The sequence below is a fragment of the Alosa pseudoharengus genome, unplaced genomic scaffold (genome assembly GCF_046254945.1).
Source record: "Alosa pseudoharengus isolate Yale_2024_CS ecotype anadromous, Long Island Sound unplaced genomic scaffold, YU_APseudo_1.1 YU_APseudo_1.1_scf_9, whole genome shotgun sequence".
In the NCBI taxonomy this organism is placed as follows: domain Eukaryota; kingdom Metazoa; phylum Chordata; class Actinopteri; order Clupeiformes; family Clupeidae; genus Alosa; species Alosa pseudoharengus.
Window position 1 is genome coordinate 35,861,266 of NW_027468881.1, and position 27,430 is coordinate 35,888,695.

The following is a 27,430-nucleotide window of genomic DNA, read 5'->3' on the forward strand; positions in this document are numbered from 1 at the left end:
CTTTTTAGTCAACTTTAGCAGAGGTGCCAATAATTCTGAGGTACTGTATGTTGGACCAACCTAATAAATACATCAAAGTAAAATTAGTGATTGCATACAGTAGGCATGGTAGGCTACATGACTGCAGGCCTGGCATCCCCTAAGGCCTAGGCTACCTCGCAAACTGCTTTTGCCACCTTAGTTCCCAGGTGGTCCCGAGTTAGTGGATGCCTAATTATGCTGGGTGCAAAATCATCAGATGCTCCTCTCAGAGTAACCTCTTTGTGAACAAAAGTTATTTAAAGTGTTTTCTGCATAAGACATGTCGTTTTTAACCATCTCTTCTATATCCCTCGCAACACTTCCCAAGGCCGCCATATCTAACAGGTATTTTTACCAAGTTAGCCTAAGATATGATGCGAGCTTCTAGGCCTCCTCAGATTAGCCTAAGAATAGGCTTCATTGAATAATGATCATCGAAATTTAAGACTAATTTCGGTATTTGTTTTTTGATGTTTTGAAACCGATTAGGAAAACGGAAAACAACTTGATTCTCGTTTTTCGATTTTGTATTTTAAAACGGAAATCAAATAATCCTTCGTTTTATGTTTTGTTAATTTTCATTTCCGAAACGGAAATCGATTCGCCAGAAGATCCACTGACCCAGCTTGATTCATGTTCTGTTGTAGGCTACATGCTGATCATTATCACTAGGCTAGTGGTTTAGGGCTCGATTTTCTTTCTCTCCCATTCTGTTTTCGTTAGTCTTAACTTTTTTTTTTACTCAAGTAACGGATGGGATTTTTGATGTAGCGAAGTACAATACTTCACTCAAAATGTTAAAATACCGATTTTATAAACTACTTAAAAAATACAAAATACACAGAAAAACTACTCAATACATTAATGTGAGTAAATGTATTTCATTACTTTCCACCTCTGGCCACTAGCTTACTTTGGATCACTGGCAAATGGCGCTGCATTTGAAAATCCATCTTTTGTGGGCAGAGAAAGAAAAGAATGGCACAAAAAAACGAAGAACATGTCCTGTTTGTGTCACGTTTGTGAAAGACTTGTGAAGGACTTTTAAAACCCTTACAATAAACATCATAAAGGAGTTACTGGATGAATGTATCGGTCTGTGTAGGACTATTTCCAAATGGCTGGCCAAAGGTCTTCAGAGTGCGAGATGTAGCCTAAGCAATGGTCTGTGCTGCATATAGGCTATAGACAGTCTATTAGCAGTATAAGACTTAATGATGCTGGCATTTCTTTTGTCTTCTTACTAATGATGATATTTTATTGAAATGGTCAGTTGATTTAAAGTTTGCTCAAGGTGTTGAGTTCAGCTTGGAGTGTGAAATAGAAATAAATATGTTCATACTTAATGACACACAACACATTAAGTTAATCGGTATGTCTGTCTACCACAACCTTGTGTGCCCAGGAAAGTATTCGAGCCTGACCAGCTTTTTATTACACGAGGACATTCCTAAACTGGCACGCCAAGTTGAACTTTTGTAGCTTGAGAGAAAATGGTGAGGTGAGCCAGCCCAGGTGGTCATTCAGAAATAAAGGTCTTGCTTAATGTATGGCAAAGGAAAACGTTTGAACTGCTCACCTCACCTGCAGTTCACAGAAGTGTATACGTTTTATACCCAATATAAACATATTAGAGCACTGACATTGAAAACTATGATATAATAGATTCATACTGTTTTATGCTTAGGTCTACACTGTTGATCTATCTAAGAAGAATCAATGCAATAATTGTATACCTACAAAATATAGATATATATTTTGCAATATACATGATAAGTAAACATGAAGCTTCAGGAAATAAGTGTATAACAAACTTTGTTTACAGTCACATCAGATATCTACCCAAGTAGGGACGAACTGAGGTACAATAAATCCATATCAGAGTATTGTGCAGTAAGGAAGTAATTTCAGTAGTCAGTCATTAACTCAAACAGACTTTACGCCTGTCGGGCAGAGGAAAAAGATCCGTCGTTCATTTGCTCACATTTATTTTTTAAAAGGTAAGAAAAATGTATCTTAATAGAAATAACAAACCAATGTATTTCACTTCTTTGTCGAACATTTCTTCTGGCTCATCTCATTCCTCAACAGTAAAAAATTTTGCTTAACGTGTAATGCCATTAAAAAAATTTTGTCTTTTTATAGACCCAAAAATGATTGAATCTGAAGATAATGAGATTTCTTTCACAGTAAAAGTAAGTACTAAGAGAGGCTCTGTTGATGTTATGGAATACTTTCTTGGTACCCTTATAAGGGTACATATAATATGCTATATTTTATCTTAGGTAATCTGGTAATACACCTTTTTTGTTGTTCATGCTAGTTCCTTGGTCGCATTGAGGTTCGCCATCCAGATGGAATGCAGATTTTGAATGAGGCTGCAGGGGTCTTGCTGGTACTGTGCTGGCGCTTTCAGCTCTCATTCACTAAAATGGTCTTAAGATAGCCTAGTATGACATTTTTCCTCTTTGAATCAAATGTATTAAACTTTTGACTATATCCTCAAGTTATAAGACTTTTTGTCTTATCATGAAAAGTATGATGAGTATGTAACTAAACCCTCAAATCCACACATTCAGTCCGTAAATCCCTAAACTTCATGTACCGTGTTGTTTACCTGTAGAATCCTGACAAAAATGACAAAGAAACGGCAAAGAAGAGCAAAGCTTACCTTTTCTTATCAGTGAGCGGAATTGACATCCTAGAGTACAAAACAAAGGTAATATTCATAACATGCCATATTTCTGTTTCAATAATCATCTGAATCCCGATACAATTTTCAAATTAATGTATATGTCTGTGTTTTTAATAAATGGAGATCTGCTTTTATATGTTGCAATTCATCACAGACGACTTCTTCCTTTTCAGTTTATGATGCACTCATGTCGTGTGGAGTCAGTCTCTTTCTGTGCAGTCCACCAGACCATGCCCAAACTGTTTGGCTTTATAGCCAAAAATCCAGCCTCAGACATGTACCACTGCTATATGTTCCAATGCAAGAAGTTTGTGAGTATTACGTATCAACTTAACTACATTCCTGTTTAAAAGACCCTGAGTCTTTGGAATTAATTTCTGAATCCCTCTTCTCGTCAGTCACACCTGGTGGTCTCGCTCATTGGTGACACGTTCAAAGCCTGCTCTAAACAGGAAGAGGTCAGGGGCAGTCGTGATCTGGTGGTAGAGGCCCTGCGACTTCGGGTATGTGTCGACATTAGCAACACAATAGAGGGTATGACTTATGCATGTTCTAGAAGTAGACTGTGTGATTTACTTTTTTGCATTGTTGTCAAAGATCAAAGCACTTCAGAGAGAGAATGAATTGCTGAAAAGAAGACTTCGAGAAGCTGGAGGCGTACGTACACACACATACTTGTACACACACACACAGATCACAAGTGTTACAGTTCTTCCATTTTCTTGGCACTGTTACCACGCTCATGTGTGACTGAGACTGTTTGCAATACAACTGATTTCAGAGTTCAGAGGGAACCAGAAATTTAGATGGTGACAGTGACGCTGAGTCTTCCTCCCATTCCCAGTCAGACCTGTCAAAGGGTAGGCTACACATACAGAGAACTTGAATGTGTATTTGAAATGCATTGAAATGCATTGTTTTTGTCCTCCCAGTTGAAAAGTATCTTTCTCTCTGCAGTGAGATTTAACTCTGATGGAGACAGAGTTCCTCTGATTAGGAACAACTGAAAGAGATGCACTGAAAACCTCAACACTGAAAACAAGAAAGCTCTAACCTCTAGAGTCACACCATGGACTACCTACCTTCATTTATAACAATAAAATTCACAGTGGTTGCAAATGTTGTGTTTATTGAATTTTACTTTCATTAGTTTTTAGTAATCTCCCAAAATGCAAGGAAAACCACCCAAGATAGTCTGCATGTCTACCAGTAGGCCTCCACAGCAGTAGATGGCAGTACAAAAAAAAAATATCACATTTCCATTTTGAAGAGCAGTTACATTAGTGTAGAAGGAGCTTTGCAAAACAACAGTCCTGACAAAGTCGATGTCGCCTATCGGAAAGAACTGTTTTTAGACGATTGCCCAGCTGAAGTGAAATAGCAGTGTGTGATATGCTCCTCTTAAAGAATTTCAAGAATAGAAGAACTGAAATATCAGCCCTTCGTCAGTTGGTCACTTTTATGGTTTGATTGTACACGGCAAAAGGTATGAAATGTTAAATCACGCTAGATAGCTATCTATTTTTTTTGACGTTATCGATGCTAACGTAATGTCCCACCTGTAATGTTAGAATTCAAAACGGAAAGACTATAGTGGAACGTTTGTGAAAGTAGGCTAATGTTAACTCATAGGAAGTTTGGATTTACGTGCTCGCTACCGCCATCAGCAGTGAATGTTAGATAAGCGTGTAACAAGCGTGTTAGGTAAAGTGCGTGTTCGGTTAAATTAAACATAGTTAGTAGACGCCTCGGACTGCTAGAAAAATAAGGCTAGTTAGCCTTACTTCAGAGGTGCATCTGTGTGTCTGTGTTACCACCGGTTAGGTTCCAGCCTCTGTTTTGGAGCAGTCAATGCAAACTTTTGCGCAAATGCACGTCAGCTGGTGATTGAGAATTTGTTTGGACGATGCACATGAACATCAGCTGAGAGTGATTGTGCTCGGGTCACAGTCCATCTCAGCACTATCATTGTTTCAGTTCATCATGAGGGATGAGATTAGGCCGCAAACATGGGCGACCCTCACCGTTAAACAAACAATGGTGGGGTTGTGCTCCAGTTATTGAGGTGGGATGCAAAGCTGCACACTCTGTACTTTTCACAATTAAATGTTAACCATGTTATTTTCTTAGGTACCCAAAACAGGTGGGTGAAGTGGTGACAGCTAATGGGAACTTACTGGTCTCAAAACAACCGGACTCTCCTAAATCAGTCCAACAACAGGGGTAGGACAAGCCAAGGCTATCAGGCAGATGATGATGACTCCTTGGATGGCCTGGATAGACAGGAAGACATTGCGCAGTTTCCATATGTGGAGTTCACCGGACGAGACAGCATCACATGTCCAACTTGCCAAGGCACTGGGCGAATCCCCTCAGGTTAGTTTAGTGCAGGTTAACTTGTGTGTTTGTGTTGTTCTTTCTGCCTTGTAGGCTACTACTTCCAAGTTTGACCTTTATTCCCCCTCACAGAGCCAATTAAACTGATTGCACCTGTATCAACTGCTTTCTGCTCAGCTAGGCCAACTCTCTCTGTGTCTCCATTCTACAAGGATATAAGGCACATTCCAAGGGCTAACGACTTAGAATGCAATCAACTGCACCTGTGCTTTCTCACTGACTGCAGCAACTATGACTCCCGTCAACTGTTTCCTCTGCCCACAACTGTTTCCAAATAAAAGTTTATATTGCATTTTATGTTAATATATGTTTTGCATTTTCATGCACTGGTAATTTCCTCGAAATTACATTTTCTAGTTCCAAATGCTCTTCAGCATGTGTGCAAGGAGTCGGACCTTGTTTGTTCTCTCACCTGAAGATTTGTATGTAACATTATTGTCTAAATGGTAAGTTAGTTCCCGTGAAAATTGCTGTATTACCTTTCTCTCTGGTTTGTGTTGCAGATCAGGTAAATGAGCTGGTTGCATTGATTCCATACAGTGATCAGAGGCTTCGTCCTCAAAGAACGTAAGTAGCATTTCTGTTCTCTGTTTCTTGTGTGACTGTTTTTAATCTTTAACTGATGGTAATTTACCTAATATAAATAACATTACAACCTTTGTAAATATTACACTGTGCGCAGAGGACAAGTATGTTCATCATTGACAAGTATGTTCATCAGCTGGAAGAGTCCAGTAGGTGGCGCTAGTTTCAGGTGCTGTTGTGGTGTTTGACAGGAAACTGTATGTGGTGCTGTCTGTGGTGCTGTGTCTGCTGGCCTCCTCACTGGTGGCCTTCTTCATGTTCCCGCGGCCAGTGGGGGTGGAGGATGACGGTATTCGCACGGTCACCGTACACTTTGATCACAACAACAGCAGAGTGCTCATCAACATGACGGTGAGCCTCTCCCTCAACAGTCAACCGCAAAAGGGCCCCACTGTCAGATAGAGATAGATAGATACTTTATTGATCCCCAGGGGAAATTCAAGTCTGTGATTGAGCAGAAATCATTAGTGTTTACAATACTCCCCTGTAGACCCGTTTACTCAATTGAGTATAGCTTGGTCATCAAAAACAAGGCTAAGTTATCAGCAAACTTGTAGATGAATGTCTTTCCACAGGAAGAGGGCGCTTTCGTACAAATTCCTATGTGTGATTTAAATGAACATTTACCACTCATCTTATGATCTCTGATTCTGTCACTCTTCAGAGCTCTTTGAACTTCAGCAACTCCAATTTCTTCACGGTGCTGGTGGACAGCATAACCTGTCAGGTGCTCTACATGAAGACTGTGATCGGGACCCAGCAGCTAGACAATGTCATCCGGATTCAGCCCCTTAGTCAAAGACAGGTATGGAGCAACAGTCTCAAATAAACCAATTTTTAATACAGTTGACTATGTTGTACAGAGGTACATTGAGGCTTGCATTTGGTACTGTATGTGGTCAATTTCTGCAAGGATTCATTGTTGAGATAATAGTGTTTATCTTCCCCAGGTGAACTTCTCTGTTAGCATGGAGATCAGTGGGAGTCTCTCTTATGTCTAGTAAGTAGGTCCCCTTCCACATTATAACACAGAATGCAAATGAAAGGACCTGCATTCATACCTCCTGTCTTGTCTCTCCTGCTCTCTTTAGTGCCTTCTGCACCATGGCCAGCATTAAGGTTCACAACATTGTTGTCTTCATGCAGTAAGTTCTCCTCCACGTACCTCTGAAAAGATTACGGACATCTGTTCCTTCATTCAATCCATTCCTTTTTTCCCCTTTTTCTTTTCATCTCATCTATCTTCTTAATAAGAATTCATTATGAGTCCCGGGTACTGTGGTTATGAGCTGCATCTCTCTTCCTGCAGGACCTCTGTTAAAACATCCCATATGGTCCGCAGCACCCAGAACACCCTGGAGGCATATCGCTACATCGACTGTGGCTCAAACTCCACAGTACACCAGTCCTCAGCCATCTTATGGTCTGATCCACATCGCATCCGCCTGCTGAGCTAAAAAAAAAAAAAGACATAAGTGGTTTGAGATGACTGGGGTCATCTGCGGACATGGAAGTGGGGTTTGATTTATGTAGTTACCTTCAAGGTTTGTTTAATTGGCACCAAAACAAAAGGGAGTCGTTTCCAAGATTTAGCTTCTCTGGGCTGAGTTGGAACATGGGAACGTGTTGCCTCTGATGAGGTGAGTGCTACTTGAGTTTCTTTTCCTTGAAAAAGCTTTCAGAGCGTCATTTAGTTGCACACAATACTGGTTTTGTTACTACTGAATTAGAAACACTTGAAAGTTGCTGCTCTTGGCTTTTGGTTTACTCCATTTCAAGAGCCCTTCCCTTTTGAGTAGGGCATGGTCCAGGAAATGAGTACGTCAGTATGATCTGGATGACTTGATAATGAATTGTGCCAATTATGAGCAAAGAATCTTGTGTTAAATTGGTAAGCATTCAGGCTTCATGATTTTGATAATTTTCTGAATTATAGGCTTTCTGATTTGAAGTTGATGAAGCCTTCATTTTTTATGGCTTTTAAAGCTTTCAACAAGTATCTTCAACTGGACAAGCTCACGTCCTTAGCCTCAATCCAGTCTCATTTTTACCGAGTTGTAGGGTGCAGTTTTACTAACTATGCTTTTTCATACTGATTTGAAAGGAAAGACTGCTGTTTTTTTCTTCCTTGAATAATATATCCAAAGATATTATGATTAAGATTTTGCCTGTGTTTACAAAATAACTTACTTTTTCACAATTTACATATCAATGTTAGACTGAGAGGACTTTGTGCTGTCTTTGCTCTGATTCTGTCTGTTGTAGTCAGAGGGGTTACTGATGCTTAGTGAGGTGTTACTGATGTAAAGACCAGCTGTTACATCATGTGACTTTGCAAAATAAGAAAATGACCACTGCTGGTAACGGTTTCAAATGGTTATTGGTGTTACTTATCTCCAGTAAGACCAAACGCATGCTACTTTAAACTATGCAACGTTTACCAATGAGCTATATAATATTTATTTTTAGAGATTTTATTTGTCAAAATTGAACTTCAAGATTTGTCATATAATGCTAAATTATAAAGTAGAAGTGAAATGTAATTTTGAAATAGAATGGTACTTTGATGTTTACAGAAAAAAAAAGCTGATCTGCAAGATTCCTTGAAATGCAGTGTTTTATATTGAAAAAGGAAAAAAAAATTCCACCATAGTGTATTATGTGGAAAAAGGGAAAGGCCAATAAATAAAGTTCTCTAATAAATGAAAATGGTTTTAATGTGTTAAGTTTGTTTTTTTCATGGTGTGCTTAATTCACTTATTTTCTATTTTCATTTTTAAATACACAATCTTGAGAAATACTCCAGTCAGTGCATTTTGGTACCACAACTTTACATTTCTTTATTATTTACCTCATTTATGCATATATGTCAAAAATAACAAATGATATAAATTCCTTTTTCTTATGTTTCCTGCCTCTTACACTTTCCAGATGAGCTGCATATGGGAAATATATTACTACATACAAAGACCAAAACAGACCACAATATATTAAACCTGTCATAGACACGTTTCCTTCTACAGTATCTGTCGTACACACAAAAACCCTAATCCTGCAAATTAAATACAAGAAGCTTATAAAGTAAGATGTAAAGCTTTAATACAAACAAGTGCTCTGTAAATGTCTTTGGTTAAGTAAAAAACTTTGGCCACTCTTATCTTTGTCCATACAATTATATAAAAATCATATTTTAGAGCTACCTGTGAATACTTGTCTTGGCTAGTACTGTCTTGGTTACAGAGATTTATACATGTGTATGGTTGAGTGATGAAAACCTTGATGCCATTTACCTACTGAGACGTCATACTAGTGATATATTGCTTGTATGTTATACCATAGGCAAAAGAAAGGAGGACCTCTCAAGCACCTTTTTCACTGTGTACATATATCCATGACTGGGGTCAGCAGTATTTTCCCTGGTGTTGGAACTGGACTCCCCTTGAGACTGAACAGCTGTTTCAGTGTAATGTGTACTCTGAGTAATAGCCCTTGCTTCCTCATGACTACGCTTCGGGTTAAACCCCAATACGAGAATAGTTAGGCAGTGAGTATGTAACCAACGGTGCATACACTATGCCCATACAACCTCACATTCATCTTTTTTCCTCTTTAGCACATTTCTTAGCCATGCTAAGGTATTTGACCTTGAACTTTCCCAACATCAGTGACTCTTCCCCAAGAGTTTTTGGGGCTCTTGTTAGGGTAGCCACATCACAGACTCTGCCCCTCTTTGGTAAGCCAGCACACTACCACACTCTCAAACCTTCAGTAACACTTCCTTTGGACCTCAACCAAAGCTCATGTTCATATATTACAATGATTGTCTATAAAGGTTTATTTACATAAATACATATCTGCTCCTCTTGCAGTCAGGAGAGCTGGTTCCGCCTCACATCTAGACCTACTTTAACACCACAAGGGCGACAGTTTTTGTCTTTCAGTTAAACTGTATAACTAACAAAATAGCTTTGGCTCCATATCAATTAATGCCCATAATGTATTGAATCAGGGAATTTGGTTCTTCTTGACAGTGCTTTTGGTGTTTAAACTGTAAGCTTCATGAACGAGTGTGTGTCTGCTTAAAGACTCGACTAGGTCTGTGAAGCTGTGGCAGAGAACGGCCCCCAGTCCTCTAGTCTTCATCTCATCCTCTCCTCTCCTCTACCTGCGCTGGGGGGCCAGCATCACTTTGTTGATGAAGTTGACGATGGCAGAGGCCGGCTGCTCTGGGTCCAGCTCCGCAAACAGGTGGCACACGTTCTCCGCCACGCTCCCTGGCTTCTTCGCCACAAAGCCAAACACTCTGGAGATGGAGGTGTTCAAAGAAGTCATTGGCATGGTTGTATCAAAGATGGAAAAATAATAATCATGAACTATCACAAAAATAGGTAGATTAACCTTTCACATTTCAATTGGCTAACCTATTAGCATATCACGGACTGAGCAGCCATAAACACCCATGATAGTTTAGAACATTAGCCAAGTGCAACATACAGTAATCAAACGTATACTGACTGAACAGAGCCACGTGGTGCTGGTAGCAATACTTAGCAACTTAGCAATACTCTTTGTAAATTCAAACTACAAAGATAATAAAGTATATATTTTTATACCTCAGCACATTTCTTAAATCAATATAATCAAAATGATTTAAGAAAGGCAAAGCACTGTGAGATGATGCAAAGCCTACATTCTAACTGCAACATAGAAAAGACATGAATTCTTTCACACATGAGGAGGAAAGATGGAGGCATCTCCACAGAGCACTTACTTAGATGTCGTGCTGTCTGAGTTAGTCCACCTGAAGCGAGGAGGAGGAGACAGAGACGAGACGAGACTCAGAAACACACATGCTCTCACATCCTCGCATCTCCATCCACACAGAACAAGCACAGGGGTACTGCACAGGCACAGTCCAAGCTTTTTCGTGCGCACACACACACGCACGCACACGCACACGCTGTCTTTGTACTGCTCACTGAAATTCTTACATTCTGAATCAGCTACTTTACCTTCTGTCAAAGACCATAGCCTTGCCATCAATATATGTTGAATAATCCTGTCACTGCTCAATTTAAAGTCCATGAAATCAGACTTTTTATGTTTATAGACCACATTAATTTCCAGATGTAGTGTGGCAGAACCAGACAGACAATTTTATCTGGTGTGAGTGTACAATTCACCTTTTGTTTTGTCGAATTTTTTGTTACAATTCAACAAAATTCTATAAAATTATCTATTTTTTTTATCTTATTGGAAAGGGGGGAGGGAAAATAGCTGGACTACTACTGAAAACTGTTTTGTGTACATTCCATAAAATATTACAGATAATCTCCAAATGTGATAAAAGCCACCATTAGCCAGACATATAGGTGATTCCTCCCCAATGTCATACTCTCCTTAGTCGTACCATACACAAACACACATACACACAGAGACAAGGCAGCCAGCACTAGATCATGCAGCAGCAAACTGTGAGTAATGATTGATAGATGACTGTTAATACCATTCCAAAATGAGGTGGTGCATGTAGTAAGACTGGTTGACCATCTTTCAATTTTATATTCAATACTTTAAAAGAAAAGAGACTGCTTTGCTCTACAAGGAGTAATATTATTTTGTTGGACTTGATGATCCAAGTGATAGACATCTCGGGAGAATGTTACTGGTACATTACAGCTAATAACACTTGAAAGTCCGGTTTCACTATTACATTGTGCCTACAGATGTGCACCATGGATCATTGAACCATTCTGTCTGAATCACAACTCTGTCATTCAAAGAGAGGCATTTGTTATTGGTTACTAAAGTGAACCTTCTAACATGTATTATTATAACAACAAACATGCAGTATAATGATGTTTTTATGTCCACTGCATGGAGCCTCACTGAGGGCCTTTGTCGTCTGAACCTACCTTCGGTCCTGTGGGTCAGTGCTGCTGAACGTGACGCTGTTAAGAGGATAGTGTCTCCTGAAGAACACCCTGGGAAGAGACCATTTAATAGTGATGTTTACCAACAGGTTTAGAGTGAATGTCAGTAACCTGACATGTCGTCATGAGCCGAACACTGGCATTATGTACCATGGTCTGCTTCACTGTGAAATATCGTTTTATTGCAGAGTGAAATGTGTGCACTGACATTATGTACCATGGCCTGCTTCACTGTGAAATATCCTTTTTATTGCAAAGTGAAATGTGTGCTGATGTTGTGTACTTTACCTGCGCTGGCTGTCTGTGAGCGTGATGCCCTGGGCTGACACCTTGAAATGAACCACGGTGGCAGCCGGCCTCGGACTCCGGGACAAGGTTGCACCTGTGGCCTTGGCAATGGCCTGGGGTCCTGTCAGTGACTCGGTCTCCACAGAGTTAAGGTACAGCACATTACAGGCTATTCAGGGGAGAGAGGACACTAGTTAGACTCTTCCTGATCAAGAGCATGGTTTCAAAAAAGGGGTCTTCCTTACATCCAAAGCTTTCTCCCAGAGGACTAAATCCCTGAGCTAAAGGTAAAATGATTTAAAACATACACATATACTGTCTAGGGTCTGTCTCTAACATTCCAAAGCAGATGTTTATGCAGAGACGTGCATGGGCCCTTACCTGCACCCTGTTTGAGCAGGTCTGCAGCTGTGCTCAGGTTGCTGACCGGCGGCACCTCCTGGATGTCTCCTAACAGGTCTGGAACAACAAGGTGCACTGGCATGTGAGGAGATGCAGATGGCTAAATCCCTGGTGCTTTGGCATGTGAGGAGATGCAGATGGCTAAATCCCTGGTGCTTTGGCATGTGTGGAGATGCCGATGGCTAAATCCTTGGTGCTTGGTGTAAGTAAATGGCATGTGTGGAGATGCCGATGGCTAAATCCTTGGTGCTTGGTGTAAGTAAGTGACATGATTAGAAAGCCTGTTTCCAACTGCAGCATTGTTTACTTGTTTACCTTTCTCTGGGATGCGAAGGGCACAAGGCAGGGAGATAGGAGTGATGGAATGCTGATATACAAGAGCAGACAGACTCCCTGGAAAGACAGATAAACAGTCCTCTACACTCAAATGCATGTTATGATCCAAAAAAGTGATAATATCTCACAACTCACAACACAATATGCAACTGGTTTTAGCCCGAGTCTCTAAACAGGAATCTCTAAACATACTCTGTGGCAGTGAACACCCAAACCAGCCCTTTGAGTAGACAAAGCATGTTAAAAACACATAACCAACCTCCATCAAGCGTAGTCAGCATAGCATGCCATGCCGGCATGTTTGAATTGCGCAAAACCCACCATGCCCTATAAACAGCTGTACAAAACAACCCCGGTAGCTTCAGCTGGTTAACCATGAAATGATAGGTTGTCCTTACCAAAATAGGGCTCGTTCTGGCATCCCTTTATCTTAACTCCTCGAGGACCAGTCTCAATCAGGAAGTGCCGCACTAGCTGTTCTAAAGGATCAGCTACTTTGAGAGAGAGGGAGAGAGAGAGAGAGAGGGAGAGAGAGAGAGAGAGAGGGAGAGAAGGAGAGAAAGAGAGAGAGAGAGAGAGAGAGAGAGGGAGAGGGAGAGGGAGAGAGAGAGACTGTGAATAACAATGGAACATTCCAGCATTGTCTGAGCACATCTCAGAATAAGAAAGCAAAGATATCTAGTTGTGCCATACATCTGTGCAGTAATGTCTGTCTTGGTTCAGGAATGGGATGTGTTCATTTCAACACCATGGAAATCAGGAAGAGAGATGCAAAGTGTACCTTTGTTATTGTGGCTGTTTACATTGGGCGGCGGAGTGGCCACCTTCAGTGCAAGACCGTAGGCCCCCTGAAACGAGTTGCTGTCCCGGATCAAAAACACCCCAGGCTCTCTCTCTTTAAGCGCAGCAATAGCTGTGGAGAAAGTGTTATTCATGTTTATCTAACCCAGTCAGGTTACAGGACTTGCAGGACTGGAGTTTCAGGATAAATTGTATATATATATACTACTCAAACAAATTAAGGGAACACTTCAATCATACACTGGATCAGTACTCTGACACTGTTTGGTTCTGAGCACAAGTAAAACTTTTGAGGCGAGTGTTTTATTTTGCAAGAACTGTCAGACATTCTGTGAATGTAGTTTGAGAATGGAGAAAAGGGTGGAACGTTTCAAAAAATGTGTTTTAACAATTGTGAAAAACTGTAAGTGTTCCCTTAATTTTTTTGAGCAGTATATTTAGTTACCTTGGTCTCTGGAGATGCCTGGCTTATACCAAAAGCGGGAGCTGTCCTGCACAAATTTGACGCTGACTCTGTTGCCCAGCTCCTCCTCGGTAATGGCTCCTTCGCTTTGGCTGGCCGGCAGGGCCACCTCGCCCACGGACGGGGAGAAGGTGACGTGGTGCTGACCCGACTGCTGGCTCCCCGCCCCGGGCCTCAGGGAGCCCAGCCTTCCGTTGGGGGAGCCGGGCAGCGCGCCTTGGCGGCGCTTCTCAGGGAGCGGAGGCTGTGCGGCCGCGCTGCCTGGGTGTCCCGAGTAGGAGCCCAGAGAGCTGGCCGGCTGGTAGTAGCCAGAGGTCAGCGGGAAGGTGGGGGTGGAGTATCCCTCTGAGGCCGGCGAACCGCGGGCGCTGCCGATGCCCTCCATGCTGGAGTAGTGCTGCAGGTGCCCCGCCGGCGGCTCGGCGGTCAGCATGAGCCGGCGGCCCAGCGTGGCGAAGCCCGGCACGGGGGGCTCGGCCGTGGGGGAGCCCTCCTGACTGCTGCGGGGAGGCGAGGAGGGGGCCGAGTGGGCTTTGGGGAACGCGGCCTCTGGCGCGCACGAGCCGTTGCCGATGGGCTGGACTGGGGCAGACGCGGGAGAGGCTGGGGCGGGGGAGAGGCCGTAGGAGTCGGGTCCTGCCCGCTGGACTGACGTGGCCACTGCGTCCATCAGAGGCTGAGGCTGAGGAGCCTGCGCGCTGTCCCCTGGTGGGAGCGCTGCTGTGGGGTGAGCGTGCTCCTGGGGGTGGTCTGGGGGCACCACGGACATCGGTGTGGGCTGGCTCGGGGAGCCAGCCGGTGAGCTGTGGGTCTCCTGCACCTCTGGACTGAGAGAGGAGGGGCCAAGGGTCTCGGGAGCTGCCTGTGTCGGGGTGCAGGGGTCAGTGCTGGGGGGCTCGCTGTCTTTGGAGCCCTGACTGGGGCTGTGAGGTTCCTGAGGTCCAGGCTGGGGTCTGGCGGGGGACTGCGGCTGGGGCTGGACTGTTGCACTGTCACCGAGAGCCTCCTTAGAGCGCACCTCACCGTCACGAGCTGCCAGGCTGGGGCTGAGACAGAAACACAACTCTCTTTAGACATCTGTTATCCAAACGTCAATCAACTCTGATCATAACAGTGGAAAAGAATATCACATGACACTTCACCTCTCTAGTGTCCGCAGAGGGCTGCTGGTATGAACTGGGGTGGGTGGTCCAGACATGTCTGAGGGTGTGGAGCAAGGAATGTGTGTTTCCCTGTGCATCCCCCTCAAGGACACGTGGTTAATGTGGTCCCGCCAGTGAGCACCCTCAATTATGGTTGCGTGGCCATCTGACAAAAAGGAAAACATTCACAAGACGTGAGGCCAGTCATTAGAGGAAGCCCATGAGCCCAAAACCCTTTATGTGACCTCAATAAGCACAAAGCCAAGATAAGCAGAGAATAGGAATGTTAGCCACGGATGAAATTTATATTCTATAATAATAAAAGTGCTCTGTGCCCAGCCGTGCCAAGCACCACTGGCCACCAAAACCACCACTGCCAAAATGACCAGAAGTTTGTTCATCACTTTAAAATCCTTATTCAATCCACCTGCAATTCCATGGAAGTTATGAGAATGTAACTGACTGGGGGAAAAAATACTGTTTGAGTTATGTCACAAGGTTCTTTCAAAGCATCCAATATAGACGACTGAAATGGCACCCACCGGTTTGTGTGTCAGGAGGGTACTGCTGCGAATGGGCCTCAGAGTGGCTGGAGGGTCCATGGCAGTTGGCGGGAGGGGGCAGGGGCGAGGTGGACTCGGACTGGTAGCCTGAGGCGTAGCCCCTGCTCTCTGAGGGGGAGGGCTGGTAGGGAGAGCAGGGGCAGGCCTGCCGTGGCGTCTGGTAGCCGCTGCTGCTGCTGTACTTCATGTCCAGGTGCGAGTAGGTGTGCGAATGCGTGGGCTCCGGGTAGGCCGGGTGGCCGGACGGCAAGGGGTCGAAGGTGAACGCGGGCAGCTCGTGGCCCTGGGGGCCGTAGCCTGCCACGGTGGCGCGGCGGTGCCAGTAGTCGGCCTCGCGCTCCCACTGCAGGTCGGCGTCGCGCTCCCAGTGCAGGGACACCTCTCGGCCGCGCCTCAGGCCCTCGCGCTCCCAGGGCAGCGCGTGGAAGGCCGAGTCCTCCCGCCGGACGCAGCAGTCCCGGCACGGGCAGCCGGGGGGCCCCAGGCCGTCCAGCAGCATCACGTCGTGGTAGGGTCCCGGGGGCTTGGGGTGGTGTGGGTGCGGGTGACCGTGGGACGCGGGGTGAGGGGGGTAGGGCAGGTAGTCGTCCGCCCGGCACAGCAGACGGCCAGCAGGGGAGAGGCCGTGGGGGTTGTCCTGGCTGGGGTAGGGGCACATGTGCCGGGAGGGCCCCTCGGAACAGGTGCGGTGCAGGTAGTGTGGCGCCCCCTGCTGGCGATCCCACAGCAGGTCAGGAGGGGGCAGGGACTGGTGTGAGTGGGCACTGTGGTGCTGGCACATGCCCATGAGGCCTGGCGGTGGGCCGCCGGAGTGGCCATTGGTGCCGGACGGTCTGTCCAGGCAGTAGCCATTGGGCAGGTGGTGCGGGCGGTCGCAGGCCGGCTCGGAGCAGTGCTGCGAGCGGTATCCCACGCGGCAGGAGCAGGAGCGGCTCAGCCGAAGGGTGCCCGTGCGCTCGGGCGGCAGGACGGGGTCACCGTCGTCGTCCAAAATGGCTGTCTCACGCTCCCGCTGGTCTCGTCCGCCGGCCCGGTCCCCCTCGATGCCCCCCAGTAGCCGCTCCAGGTCCTCGCGCTCCTGCTGGGTGGGCGGCGGCGGGCGTGCCGGCTCCTCGATGCGCTCGGCCACCGCCGAGGAGTGGCCCGAGTCTGAGCTGACCGACAGCAGGTGGCTGGGACGCTCCTCGGCGGCGCTGCATGGCAGGCTCCCATTGGTGGAGGTGAGCGACCCAGAGCCAGCAGCACGCCTCTTCTTCACCTGGGCATACAGACTGCCGTCCAATGGGCCGCGAGTATGACCAATATCTATATAAGGGCACAGGGTCTTAATTAGACAACAACCTCAAACCCCAACACTGGTCATATTGGCTGATACACAAACATGACTTATAATGCAAAACATTTTTTTGTGTTCATCATGGTTTATTTTACTTCAACTACTAGGTCTCACAATCTCTAGTCTCTAGTTGGAGTCTACACTGTACCTTCCAAGCTGTCTTGATGCCTCTGGTTGAAATTCTCATAAGAATCCCAACGCACCACTGGGTCTGATGTGTTGTAGTCAACAGTCACCGCAGGGTCATTCCTCTGGTACTCTCGACCTGACAGCAGTGAGGAAATTCACCCATGACTTTACAAAAACATCAGCCAGACCAAAAGTACCAAAAAAACTACTGTAGCTATTTATATCATGTTGTTAAACTCTAGTGTAGTTAAACTCCAATGTAGAAGATCTTTGTCTTTAGAAGTCGTATTATAAAGGTATTGCTAATGAGAAAAGTGAGTACACGCCCTTACCTTTCATCTTCTCTGGTCCAGAGGAAAACACAAACTCCACTGTTGCATCAGAGGGAAACCTGTCATCTGCACAGAGAGGAGAACAGTCACGATTAGTGTAACATTGTGTCACATTAGTGTAATTGTTTAGCTTGGCATGTCCTTTCTCTATGACCACACAGTATTTCATAGTTTGAGTTTCTCATCGTTGGTGTGGATGGCTGAGGATCATTAACAGTGGATCTTAAGTTAACTGGCTGTTGACATTTTTGACATTCTATGACTAGTACGAGTCTCGCCCCATGTTGGCTCTGTGAAGTAAAGCCCACCTGAGCAGGCCTCATCCAGCTCCCCTTTCCCAAACCAGAGCTGCGCCCCGTGGATGGTGCAGGTGTGGAACTGCAGCTGGAACACGGTGTCCCTCTCCGCCTTCTGCACCCGTCTGTGGTAGCACTTGACCTGCAGGGGGCGCCACAGTAAGACACACACACAGAGGGTCATGAGGAGGAGAGTGTGGCAGAGGTGAGCACATGGTGTGTGTGTGTATGTGGGTACAAACTGGACATGAGAGAGCGTGAAAGGGTGAGGATTCAAGGCACAGAGGAGTGGACGGGTAAATGGGTAGGGGTACGTACGAAAGGATAGAGAAAGCAGACGTAATGGAGAAAACATCCCTAGCTGTGTGGCCCACGCCAGACAGTTGTTAAGTGACTGCCAGGAACAGAGCTTGATCATGCCATGAGTGTAAAAATAGAAAAACACAACTCATCCAGCCACATAAATACTACACCAACCATTATGTCTCCTTTTAGTAGCAGTGCAGGTTCTATGGTAACACACAGTCGTCTTCCTCCCGAGCCTTGCAGGTCACTATGAGGAACACACACACACACACACGCACGCACCCACGCACGCACCCACGCGCACACACACACACACACACACACACACACACACACACACACACACACACACACACACACACACACACACACACACACACACACACACACAAACACAGACACCAATTCATTTTCATTTGAAACCTTCATTTGAAGGGGGATGAAATTCCTCAGATGAACTTTATCACCTTTATTAGTCATTTCATTTGATGGCAATTTAATTTGTGTGCACTTGACAGTCACTTACTATATTCCAGATGTGTAGACCAGCTGCATGGACTGATATATCTTGAGGAATGGAAAGTATCCTGGGAGAGGAGGGAAGAGGGATGTTAGACACAGAGGAATGTGCTGAGCCTCCCATCTCCTCCTCCTTGATTGCTTCAGTTTAAAAAGTTTGACACATCATGCTGAGGGATCGCAGATGATAAGCCAGCTCACAATTCAGACCTAGCAGATCTATCTTAATCAAGACAGATGAATCCATTCCATCTACATGCTGCTAAGGCTGAGAAGAACACTCAGTAGAACTCAATAGAACTCAGTAGAACTCAGTAGAACTCAGTAGATAACTGATCATCTGGAAGTGCCAGCTCACCTCCATCAGCCTGGAAGTTGGGGATGGTGGGGATGAGGACCTGGTGGAGGAACAGGGGACTGCTGTTCATCTTGATGGCCCCTGAGAGGAGACCTCCAAAGTAGTAGATGTACCTGCAGGGAGGAGGCCACTGTTAACTGTCCCGTCCCTCACACAATTACATGGGCAGTAGAGATGGACATGGGTGAGGTGTTGGTGAGGGGAGGACTGACCTGTTCTGTGAGGGCTGTAGGGAGGAGGACACCTTGTCCTCACAGAACTTCCTCATGGCCAGCGTGCTCAGAGCCTGGTCTGCCCTGCTCACACACACACACACACACACACACACACACACACACACAAACATAGAACATTGACTAACTGGTTCCTTTCTTAAGATGAAAGAAAACATAAAATAATAATAATAAATAATACAGTAAATAATACAGTTGTTGGGTCTCACCCTGCAGAAATCTTGCTGTAGTGCATGTAGGCTGCAATGATGACTCCGGTTTTACCTTTGTTGCCCTGCAGTCAGGAATATAACATGGATGAGTATCTTTTCATTTCAAGTTTACACACAGAAATACTGACAATTTATATAGAAATTATGAAGTAAGGCAAAATACTGCATACACCATTATACACCAATGGAGTCAAAGGCATTGCATTTGAGTGTAATTATTCTAAACTGTGTAGACTATGCTGCGTTCTGCTGAAGCCCAGGGGAGGTGGGAGGTGTAGGTCATTGGGTTTGACCTCTGAGTCCTCCACCTCCACCTCCACAGAGAGCCCTGAGAGCACATCTGACCCCTGACCTTGCAATGCAGCACCACCACATGCTGGGGGTCGGAGTTCAGCCAGGTCTCCATGGCTTTGCACATGGCACAGATTTTGTCGAGGGGAGGGGCGTGGAGGTCGGGCCAGCCAAAGTCATGGACCTGAGGCAGGGAGGCAGGGGGCAGTGCAGGGATTAGGAGCATTCTCACCAGATTACACCGCTAATTACAGACAAGGCTGGGACAGAGAGGGCCACACATCACACAGGGCAGCCACCTCACCTTTGGGTTCAGGCGGGTGATGTCATGCCTTCTCTCTGAGAGGTTGAGAAGCTGAGGAAGAAATAAAAAATGCAAACCAATTAACTGCTATACAAATAACAAAACAAAAACCCAAATGAATGTAAGTATACAAATCCCCCGTCATTTCAGTAGAATTGTAATCTACTCTACTGGTACACTCATGACACCTTGATATTCTTCACAAGTCTTGACAAATAGAGAGACAGACACACAGGTCAAATACAGTCTTTCTTTACTGACCAGAAACTTGTCCTGGTGTTTGGACTTCAGCATGGCAGCCACCTCCTTGAGGTTGCCACGGTAACGCTGCTCCTCCAGCAGAGGGGGGAAGAAGACAGAGATGATCCTCTCTGTGATGTATGTGAGGTCAAAGTCATAGTTCCTCTCCATGACGCGCTCCATCACCCGGTCCACACTGAAGCTCCTGGACAGAGAGATCCTTTTAGCCTCCATACCAACTCACTTTTACATACCATAATATCACACACAGCCACTGATGCATATTTGGACAAGATAGTTCTTAACAGTTACATATACTACTCAGAGCCATACAATGTATGAGGTTGGAGAGAACATGGAGGAGAAGCAATTCTGTCCAACAGCTCTAGGGTCTTTACCTGGGAAGAGTACTCCGTTGTTTGGAGTACGTCAAGGACTTTGTGGAGCCCTGTGCAGAGAAGGACACGCATTACACAACTATTGAAGAAACCAAGCATGATGTCACAGTTTTGATCCAGTTTGTCTCAGCTGTATTGGAGCTTTGTGCCATTTGAGGGTGGAGGAGTCATGTGCCTGCACACATGGTGCAATGAGAGCATTAAAGCAGCTCTGTTTCGACATCAGTAAGGGCCAGTCCCAAGGTTCTAACGGGACGTGCTCGCCTCAGGTTGTGTCAGCTCCTCTGGCTGCCAGCAGGAATTCATCATGAAGCATTAGTTGTGAAGTGTCTGAATTCTTGTGAGCTTGAGCTCTTGTGTTCCACCACACAGTACATCCCATTGACAACAAAGCCCAAATGAAGACATCTGTTTAGCTAACATTACCTTCAGACTGGATTTAGCATGTGAGAAAATATGACCGGACGAAAAGCCCTGACTGCTGCATGTAAAGAGCCTGCAGAGGAACAGCAGTGAGAGTGAAGGAAAACAGCGCAGAAGAGCCTTACCAGGTGCTGGATGTGTCTGGAGGGAGCTGTTCCCCTGCGCTGCTGCAGAGGAAATAACACACTTCTTTTAAATCAGAGAAAACGGCACGAGACAGAGAAAGAGAGAAACAGAGAGAGAGAGAGAGAGAGAGAGAGAGAGAAAGAGAGAAACAGAGAGAGAGAGAGAGAGAGAGAGAGAAAGAGAGAGAGAGAGAGAGATGAATGGAGATAAAACACACCACTCACCAGGTCGGATGGGGCAGCCGGGATGCAGGCCGTGTTCACCTGCAAAACAGAGACAGAGTCATGGGTCACAGATGCACAGCGATGGTGAACACTTCACATGCGAGGCACGTCCATTTGCTTCGGGTCGTCCATTTGTTTTATTTCTTCCTCAGGAAGAGGGGAAGGGAGTGGAGGCACATGAAGCAGAAGGATCCTCTGGGATGGGCCAGAGGAAATGCTCCGTCCGACAGGGAGATAAAGGCCCAAAAACAACCCTCGACCGCAGATAACACGCACCACTCTGTGCACACTAAGATCCATCTGCTCATGTGGGACACGGCGTGAGGTCAGACTCATGGGCAAAGCTGTGTGCATCACACTGTGTCAACACAGCACTCGTGCTCACTCATCACTCAGCAGTGACACCAAAGTCAAGCTTGAACACACACCCAAGTACTACATCGATTTCAGACGTCATGAAAACATCAAAGTTTGTTTTTGTTTTTGTTTGCATTTCTCACACATACACAAACAGATATACTGGGCACACTGCTGCCTCTTGGTGACCTCTGCTCCTGCAGGAAGTGGAGACGATGTGAATTCAGCGCTAGGGATTTGCGTCAGTCCCACGCGAGGTGAGCTGGACAGAGGCTCGAGGGCTTGTGTGTGTGTGTGTGTGTGTGTGGAGGCTGGAGTCCTGCTGACAACCGTCATGCTTACGTAAGGGTGCAGCCACACCAGGCTCTCAGCCCCCCCCGCCCCCCCGCCTCCCTCCAACCATATCCGCTCCCCTGCCTCATCCAGGGGGCTTGTTTGGCCACAGGAAATGGGCAGTGCCTTGTGTATTTCATTGTGTATAGACCAAAATATTCCAAGGTTTTGGATTCACGTGTGTGTGTGTGTGTGTGTGTGTGTGTGTAAATGTCAGTGTGTTGTTGGAGTTGTGCTTGTTTTGGTTGCAGTGAATATTCTTGGAATGGGCTTTTGTGTTGGTAAAACAGTGCTGTATTTGTGTGTGTGTTGCTAGGTGGGTTTCCATTTTAATAATAAGCTCTCCAAGTGCTTGGCTTGAGGACAGATGTCGCATGTGAGTAAAGTTTTGGCTCTTGAAGAAACTGAGGCAGAGCATTTTAATGTGTAATGATTTGATTTCACCATGGCATCCGTTCAAAGTTCAAAGCATGATTGGGGTCTTCTATTGCACAAACAAGCATTAAGAACCCCTCCCCTCTTGTACTCAATCACACACTAAAATCAGAAAACCTCTTTCTCACACACACACACACACACACACACACACACACACACACACACACACACACACACACACACACACACACACACACACACACACACACACACACACACCAAGATTTATACAGACAGAGAACAAGTCAAGTGCACATGTTAAACATATTTGCAAACACAACATGAAGAATGGCTAACAAGGGACTGGCCTAAAACACCACTCATTTCCTCTCCCTAGCTACTGAGAGCTGCTTCTCCTCTCCTCTCCTCTCCTCCTCTCATATCATCTCTTCTCCTCTCTTCCTCTCCTCTCCTCCTCTCATATCATCTCTTCTCCTCTCCTCCTCTCATATCATCTCGTCTCCTCTCTTCCTTTCTTCTCCTCCTCTCATATCATCTCTTCTCCTCTCTTCCTTTCTCCTCCTCTCATATCATCTCTTCTCCTCTCTTCCTTTCTCCTCCTCTCATATCATCTCTTCTCCTCTCTTCCTTTCTCCTCCTCTCATATCATCTGCAGACTAGACCGGCCTGCTCATAACTGCAGACTAGACCGGCCTGCTCATAACTGCAGACTAGATCGGCCTGCTCATAACTAGACCGGCCTGCTCATAACTGCAGACTAGACCGGCCTGCTCATAACTGCAGACTAGACCGGCCTGCTCATAACTGTTTGTCTTGATTTACGAGCTCGGCTAGACGCATCAGCCTCCTTGCAAAATTGCATACGGCACCATAGATCTCTTGTTCAAGGTTGAAGAGGAACAGCCTTTGAGAAATCATAAAATTTTGTTTCCAGACAATAATTTGACATGAATGTAAAGGTAGCTTCTGTAGATCTGATGTGGGATTACGGCATCCTTCTGAGTTCCCTGTGTCTCTGGATGACGTGGGTCTTCCTCTCACTTTATACTTCCTCAGTTTCACATCTTTCATGGCACATGCAGTTCCATGGCAGTCATTTACCCCCTCCCCCATCCTGCACATTCAAACTCACATTTTGCCTTCACCTCTCATTTCCAGTGCTCCATTCCCCCTTACTCTCCCTCCTTCCTACTTTGCCCCCCCCCCTCTCTCCCTCTCCCTCTCTCTCTCTCTCTCTCTCTCTCTCTCTCTCTCTCTCTCTCTCTCTCTCTCTCTCTCTCTCTCTCTCTCTCTCTCTCTCTCTCTCTCTCTCTCTCTCTCTCTCTCTCTCTCTCTCTCTCTCTCTCTCTCTCTCTCAGAGCGTGGGGGCCAGCAGTGGGGGAGCATTACGCCAGAGCAAACATGCCAGATTCCATCTCCTGAGCCAACACTTGCGCATGCGCCCAACAGAGAAGAATACCCACACACACACACACACACACACGCACACGCACACGCACACGCACACGCACACACGCACACACACATCCCTCTCAAATACTCCCCCCTTACCATTCTGAACTCTTACCAACTTTCTTCCCACTAGACCCCTGATTGCGCCCCCTCCCCCTCCCTCCCCACCACTCTGATGGGCAGAGCGAGGACGTCAGGGCAGGAAGTGCATGGCTGGGCTGGTCCAGGCACACTCAGACAGAAACATGGGGGCTGGTCACGCCTTGCTGGGGTCCTGCTAGCCCAGAAAGGGGGCTGAATTTGTTGCTGTTGGCTGGCTGGATGTTACTGCATGTTAGTCACTGGTAGACTGGCAGTCACTATTTTGAGCCTCTTCTGGGAGACTCATGGGTGAAGATGGGGAGCCCTCCACATGCGTGAGTGTGTGTGTGTGTGTGAGTGTGTGTATGGTTCAAATTAAACAGCTTAGGTGAAGACAGATGCCTGAAGTGTGATCTCTTTGTCCTGAATCCTAATTTCTCTCACACACAGAGCAGTATGGCAGTCTCCTAGGCGTACGGCGAAAAGAGAGATGAGAAAACATATGAGCAAGAATTACAGAGATATGCAAGAAAAGCCCTTGTGGATCCCGACCGACAGAAAAGGGCTCAAAAAGAAATCATGATATGATACATGCAAGAGCATTAGTCTGATAAATGAATGAATAAGAGAGAATGACTGGGGGGGGGGGTATAGGGAGGTCCTGGCAACTGGTGTAAACAGCGGCATTAGAGATAAATGTAGATGGAGGGATGTAGAGGGAAGAGAAGAGGGGAAGGGGGGAGGCTGGCACTCTGCCTCAGGAGAGCAGCTGGACAGGCCTGGTGTACAGGAAGAGAACCAGCTGGACAGAGACAGACAGAGAGAGAGAGAGAGAGAGAAGGAGAGAGAGAGAGAGAGAGAGAGAGACAGAGACCTCTCTTCTTCCTTTTCCATCTCCTCTCAGGGAAACGTTAAAGGTCCAACACAGACAGCCTCAAAGTGACACCATTGGGATCCATTACTTCAGATAATAAATGATAATGTGCAACACATGGACTGGCTGTTTGACGTGTTTTCCTGAGAATATTTCAGCAGTGCCAAACTATTAATATGATCGGTATGAGCATTTTCTTAGTGAGCCAGACAGTTCAGTTGGGTTAGTGATGAGCACAGTTGACATGTGACCTCGGGGCCAGAGTCTGTTTGCCAGTTCCGTGCTTTCATAACATGCACATCTTATCCATTTTTGGGAGGGGGGGCTTTTTATGCCTTTAATGATAGGACAGTGGAGAGTGACAGGAAGCGAATGGGAGAGAGAGCAGGGGTGGGATCCGGAAAGGACCACGGGGCGGGAATCGAACCCGGGTCGCCGGCGCACATCTTATCCTTAATCGAACCCTCACTTCACAGAGAACCCTCTCAAATGACATCCTCCTCTCTTGTGCTTTTTGGACAGCGTGACACTCCTATGGGTATATTTGTGCATGGGCTTGGCTCCACTGATGCTAACCACCAATATAAAAATGCCTATAAAATGCCTGCCAAGTGCCTGCCTGTGAGCACTGTGCACAAACACTTATTGTGTAAGATGTCCTGTTTCAGTCCTCTGATTGCCTGAGGACAAACCATTGCCAGTCTGGGCACTCATTACAGTTTCCACATCCTCCTCCGCTGGGAGAGCTCTGATTGCTTCGGATTTCCCAACAGAAAATATTGAGGTGCCTTCAGTCATTGCCCACAGCAACAGCCCATTGCAGGCAATAAAGCGTATGACAAGGCCAAACTGGTCATATGATAAGAACTAGCACACTAAGCCGCCTCTTCAACACTGGACTAAAGGTTACATAACATCTCTGCTCTCCCCTCCTCTCTCTCTCTCTCTCTCTCTCTCTCTCTCTCTTTGTTGCGGTCCTCCTACTCCTCCCTGTCCCACGCCATCATTAGTGCATGTTACCTCTGACTTGTTGCCAGGTGAAATAGCAGCCACAGCTCATTTGAGTTGCCTTTCCCCCTACACACACTTTCCACCACTACAGTCATATCATCAGCCCAACTTCCGCTCCTCTCTAGAAAACAAACCCTAAAAACAGTACAGAACAGAAATAAACAAACATAAACAAACAGATAACAACGTGAGCAATAAACAGCGCAAGATAAACAGATATAAGCAGTGGAAAATCCCATGGAGGGCAGCCAGTGTCATATCAAAGAGCTTTTTTTATGCTCCCAGTCCTCCCTTGGGGGTGGGTCTCTCAGATTCTGTCCATTTTGGAGCTGTGGTCCAGTTCCGCAGACATCTCCCTGACTCTGTCTGATGGAGTATAAACACGGGGAACTATTGCCGCCAGGTTCCAGCTTACCCTGACGCAGCAACATTCTGCCTTTAATCACGTCTCTCTGGAGGTGATATTTATTTGTCCTCTTATTTAACTGGGCAACACCACAGCGCAAACACTGAATGACTACACTGCTACAACCTCCGTTAGACAACAACCACAGCAAACAAGCCGAGAAGTCAACACCTCCACCTGTCTTTCCACACCAATGCCCTCCAAGCACCGCAACTCCTATAATCAGCATCATCTAAAAATGCATATGGCTGGCCAAGTGAACTAGGCCTATAGCTGAAATTCCGCAGTAATTAGCCGAGTGTGTAAAGGCCCATTCACACCAAGAACGATAACGATAAAGATAACTATAAATAAATATAGTTCTCGTTAATATGAATGACGACGTTCACACATAAACTATAACGATAACGACATAAAGAACGATATCGTTGGGGATCACTTTTAGAGCGATTTTCAGAACGATAAATAGCCAATCAGAACCCATCGAATTTTAACCGTCACATTCATTAACACAAGGAGAGACTTTGTTTATCGTTGTTCAGTGTGAACGCTTTTATTGTTATGGTTATAGTTATCGTTATCATTCTTGGTGTGAATAAGCCTTAAACATGTGAGTTAAGGGGAAGAGCATGACTCATGTTACTGGCATGTTCTAGGCCTGTGAGCGTCACGTCCTGTGAGGCCTGTGAGCGTCACGTCCATTTCCTATCAGGTCTCATCCTGCTGCTGCTGCCACCAGAGTCCCACTGGACAGCAGGAGAGAGGAGGGTGTGCTGGGTAATGTTTCCACACAGGGTGGGGGAAACGGTCCCTTCCTACCTCCCCTGGCCGCATGTGATGGGATACTCTCCCCTACCCACAATGCCTTGCCTTCCCTCCCTCACCTCCCTTCGGGACGTTATTTTCCACTCTGTTGCACAGATAAGGCCTTTAGCATTCTCAAACACGGTTTGGCAAATGCATGTGTGTGAATGTGAGATTGCTGGTGTGTGTGTGAGTGTGACTGTGTGTGTGTGTGTGTGTGTGTGTGTGTGTGTGTGTGAGTGTGAGAGTGTGATACAGTAATGTGTAGATTTCGGAGATTTCAGAGGCACGTCTGGAATCAGAGAGGAGCCAGCCGGTGGTCACTTGGGCCCCTCGTTGTGGTTGCAGTCAACGTAAGCA

General features: G+C 45.9%; 3 protein-coding genes across 8 annotated transcripts in view; 2 read left to right on the forward strand and 1 right to left on the reverse strand.

The window, feature by feature from the left end:
* The first annotated feature begins 2,174 nt into the window (after nt 1-2,174).
* LOC143115322 (PTB domain-containing engulfment adapter protein 1) lies at nt 2,175-3,723 on the forward strand. The gene is made up of 8 exons (XM_076277293.1): nt 2,175-2,216; nt 2,345-2,416; nt 2,645-2,740; nt 2,890-3,027; nt 3,115-3,219; nt 3,314-3,373; nt 3,498-3,576; nt 3,674-3,723. The coding sequence occupies exons 1-8, from the start codon at nt 2,175-2,177 to the stop codon at nt 3,721-3,723; spliced, it is 642 nt and encodes a 213-aa protein (XP_076133408.1).
* A 291-nt stretch (nt 3,724-4,014) lies between these two features.
* Nucleotides 4,015-7,967, forward strand: LOC143114257 (transmembrane protein 106C-like). The gene is made up of 8 exons (XM_076275774.1): nt 4,015-4,202; nt 4,847-5,092; nt 5,617-5,680; nt 5,890-6,049; nt 6,363-6,503; nt 6,649-6,698; nt 6,790-6,843; nt 7,008-7,967. The coding sequence occupies exons 2-8, from the start codon at nt 4,882-4,884 to the stop codon at nt 7,153-7,155; spliced, it is 828 nt and encodes a 275-aa protein (XP_076131889.1). The 5' UTR covers nt 4,015-4,202; nt 4,847-4,881; the 3' UTR covers nt 7,156-7,967.
* Nucleotides 7,968-8,512: 545 nt separating this feature from the next.
* The window catches only part of tns2a (tensin 2a), a 32,238-nt gene continuing 13,320 nt past the window's right edge, over nt 8,513-27,430 (reverse strand). For 2 of the 6 annotated variants that reach the window (XM_076275768.1, XM_076275772.1), the window contains exons 4-28: nt 21,354-21,392; nt 21,129-21,170; nt 20,581-20,630; nt 20,204-20,387; nt 19,943-19,993; nt 19,700-19,822; nt 19,345-19,409; nt 19,115-19,198; nt 18,903-19,015; nt 18,552-18,612; nt 18,197-18,272; nt 17,732-17,861; nt 17,424-17,489; nt 17,111-17,227; nt 15,606-16,931; nt 15,064-15,229; nt 13,904-14,967; nt 13,439-13,570; nt 13,056-13,151; nt 12,637-12,714; nt 12,301-12,378; nt 11,920-12,088; nt 11,614-11,682; nt 10,470-10,499; nt 8,513-10,001 (exon numbers count right to left, since the gene is read on the reverse strand). In XM_076275768.1, coding sequence (XP_076131883.1) covers nt 9,860-10,001; nt 10,470-10,499; nt 11,614-11,682; nt 11,920-12,088; nt 12,301-12,378; nt 12,637-12,714; nt 13,056-13,151; nt 13,439-13,570; nt 13,904-14,967; nt 15,064-15,229; nt 15,606-16,931; nt 17,111-17,227; nt 17,424-17,489; nt 17,732-17,861; nt 18,197-18,272; nt 18,552-18,612; nt 18,903-19,015; nt 19,115-19,198; nt 19,345-19,409; nt 19,700-19,822; nt 19,943-19,993; nt 20,204-20,387; nt 20,581-20,630; nt 21,129-21,170; nt 21,354-21,392 — 4,551 coding nt within the window. In that variant the 3' untranslated portion in view covers nt 8,513-9,859. The remainder of the gene's footprint in view (nt 10,002-10,469; nt 10,500-11,613; nt 11,683-11,919; nt 12,089-12,300; nt 12,379-12,636; nt 12,715-13,055; nt 13,152-13,438; nt 13,571-13,903; nt 14,968-15,063; nt 15,230-15,605; nt 16,932-17,110; nt 17,228-17,423; nt 17,490-17,731; nt 17,862-18,196; nt 18,273-18,551; nt 18,613-18,902; nt 19,016-19,114; nt 19,199-19,344; nt 19,410-19,699; nt 19,823-19,942; nt 19,994-20,203; nt 20,388-20,580; nt 20,631-21,128; nt 21,171-21,353; nt 21,393-27,430) is intronic. The other 4 variants (XM_076275773.1, XM_076275770.1, XM_076275769.1 and 1 more) reach the window with 4 other exon arrangements.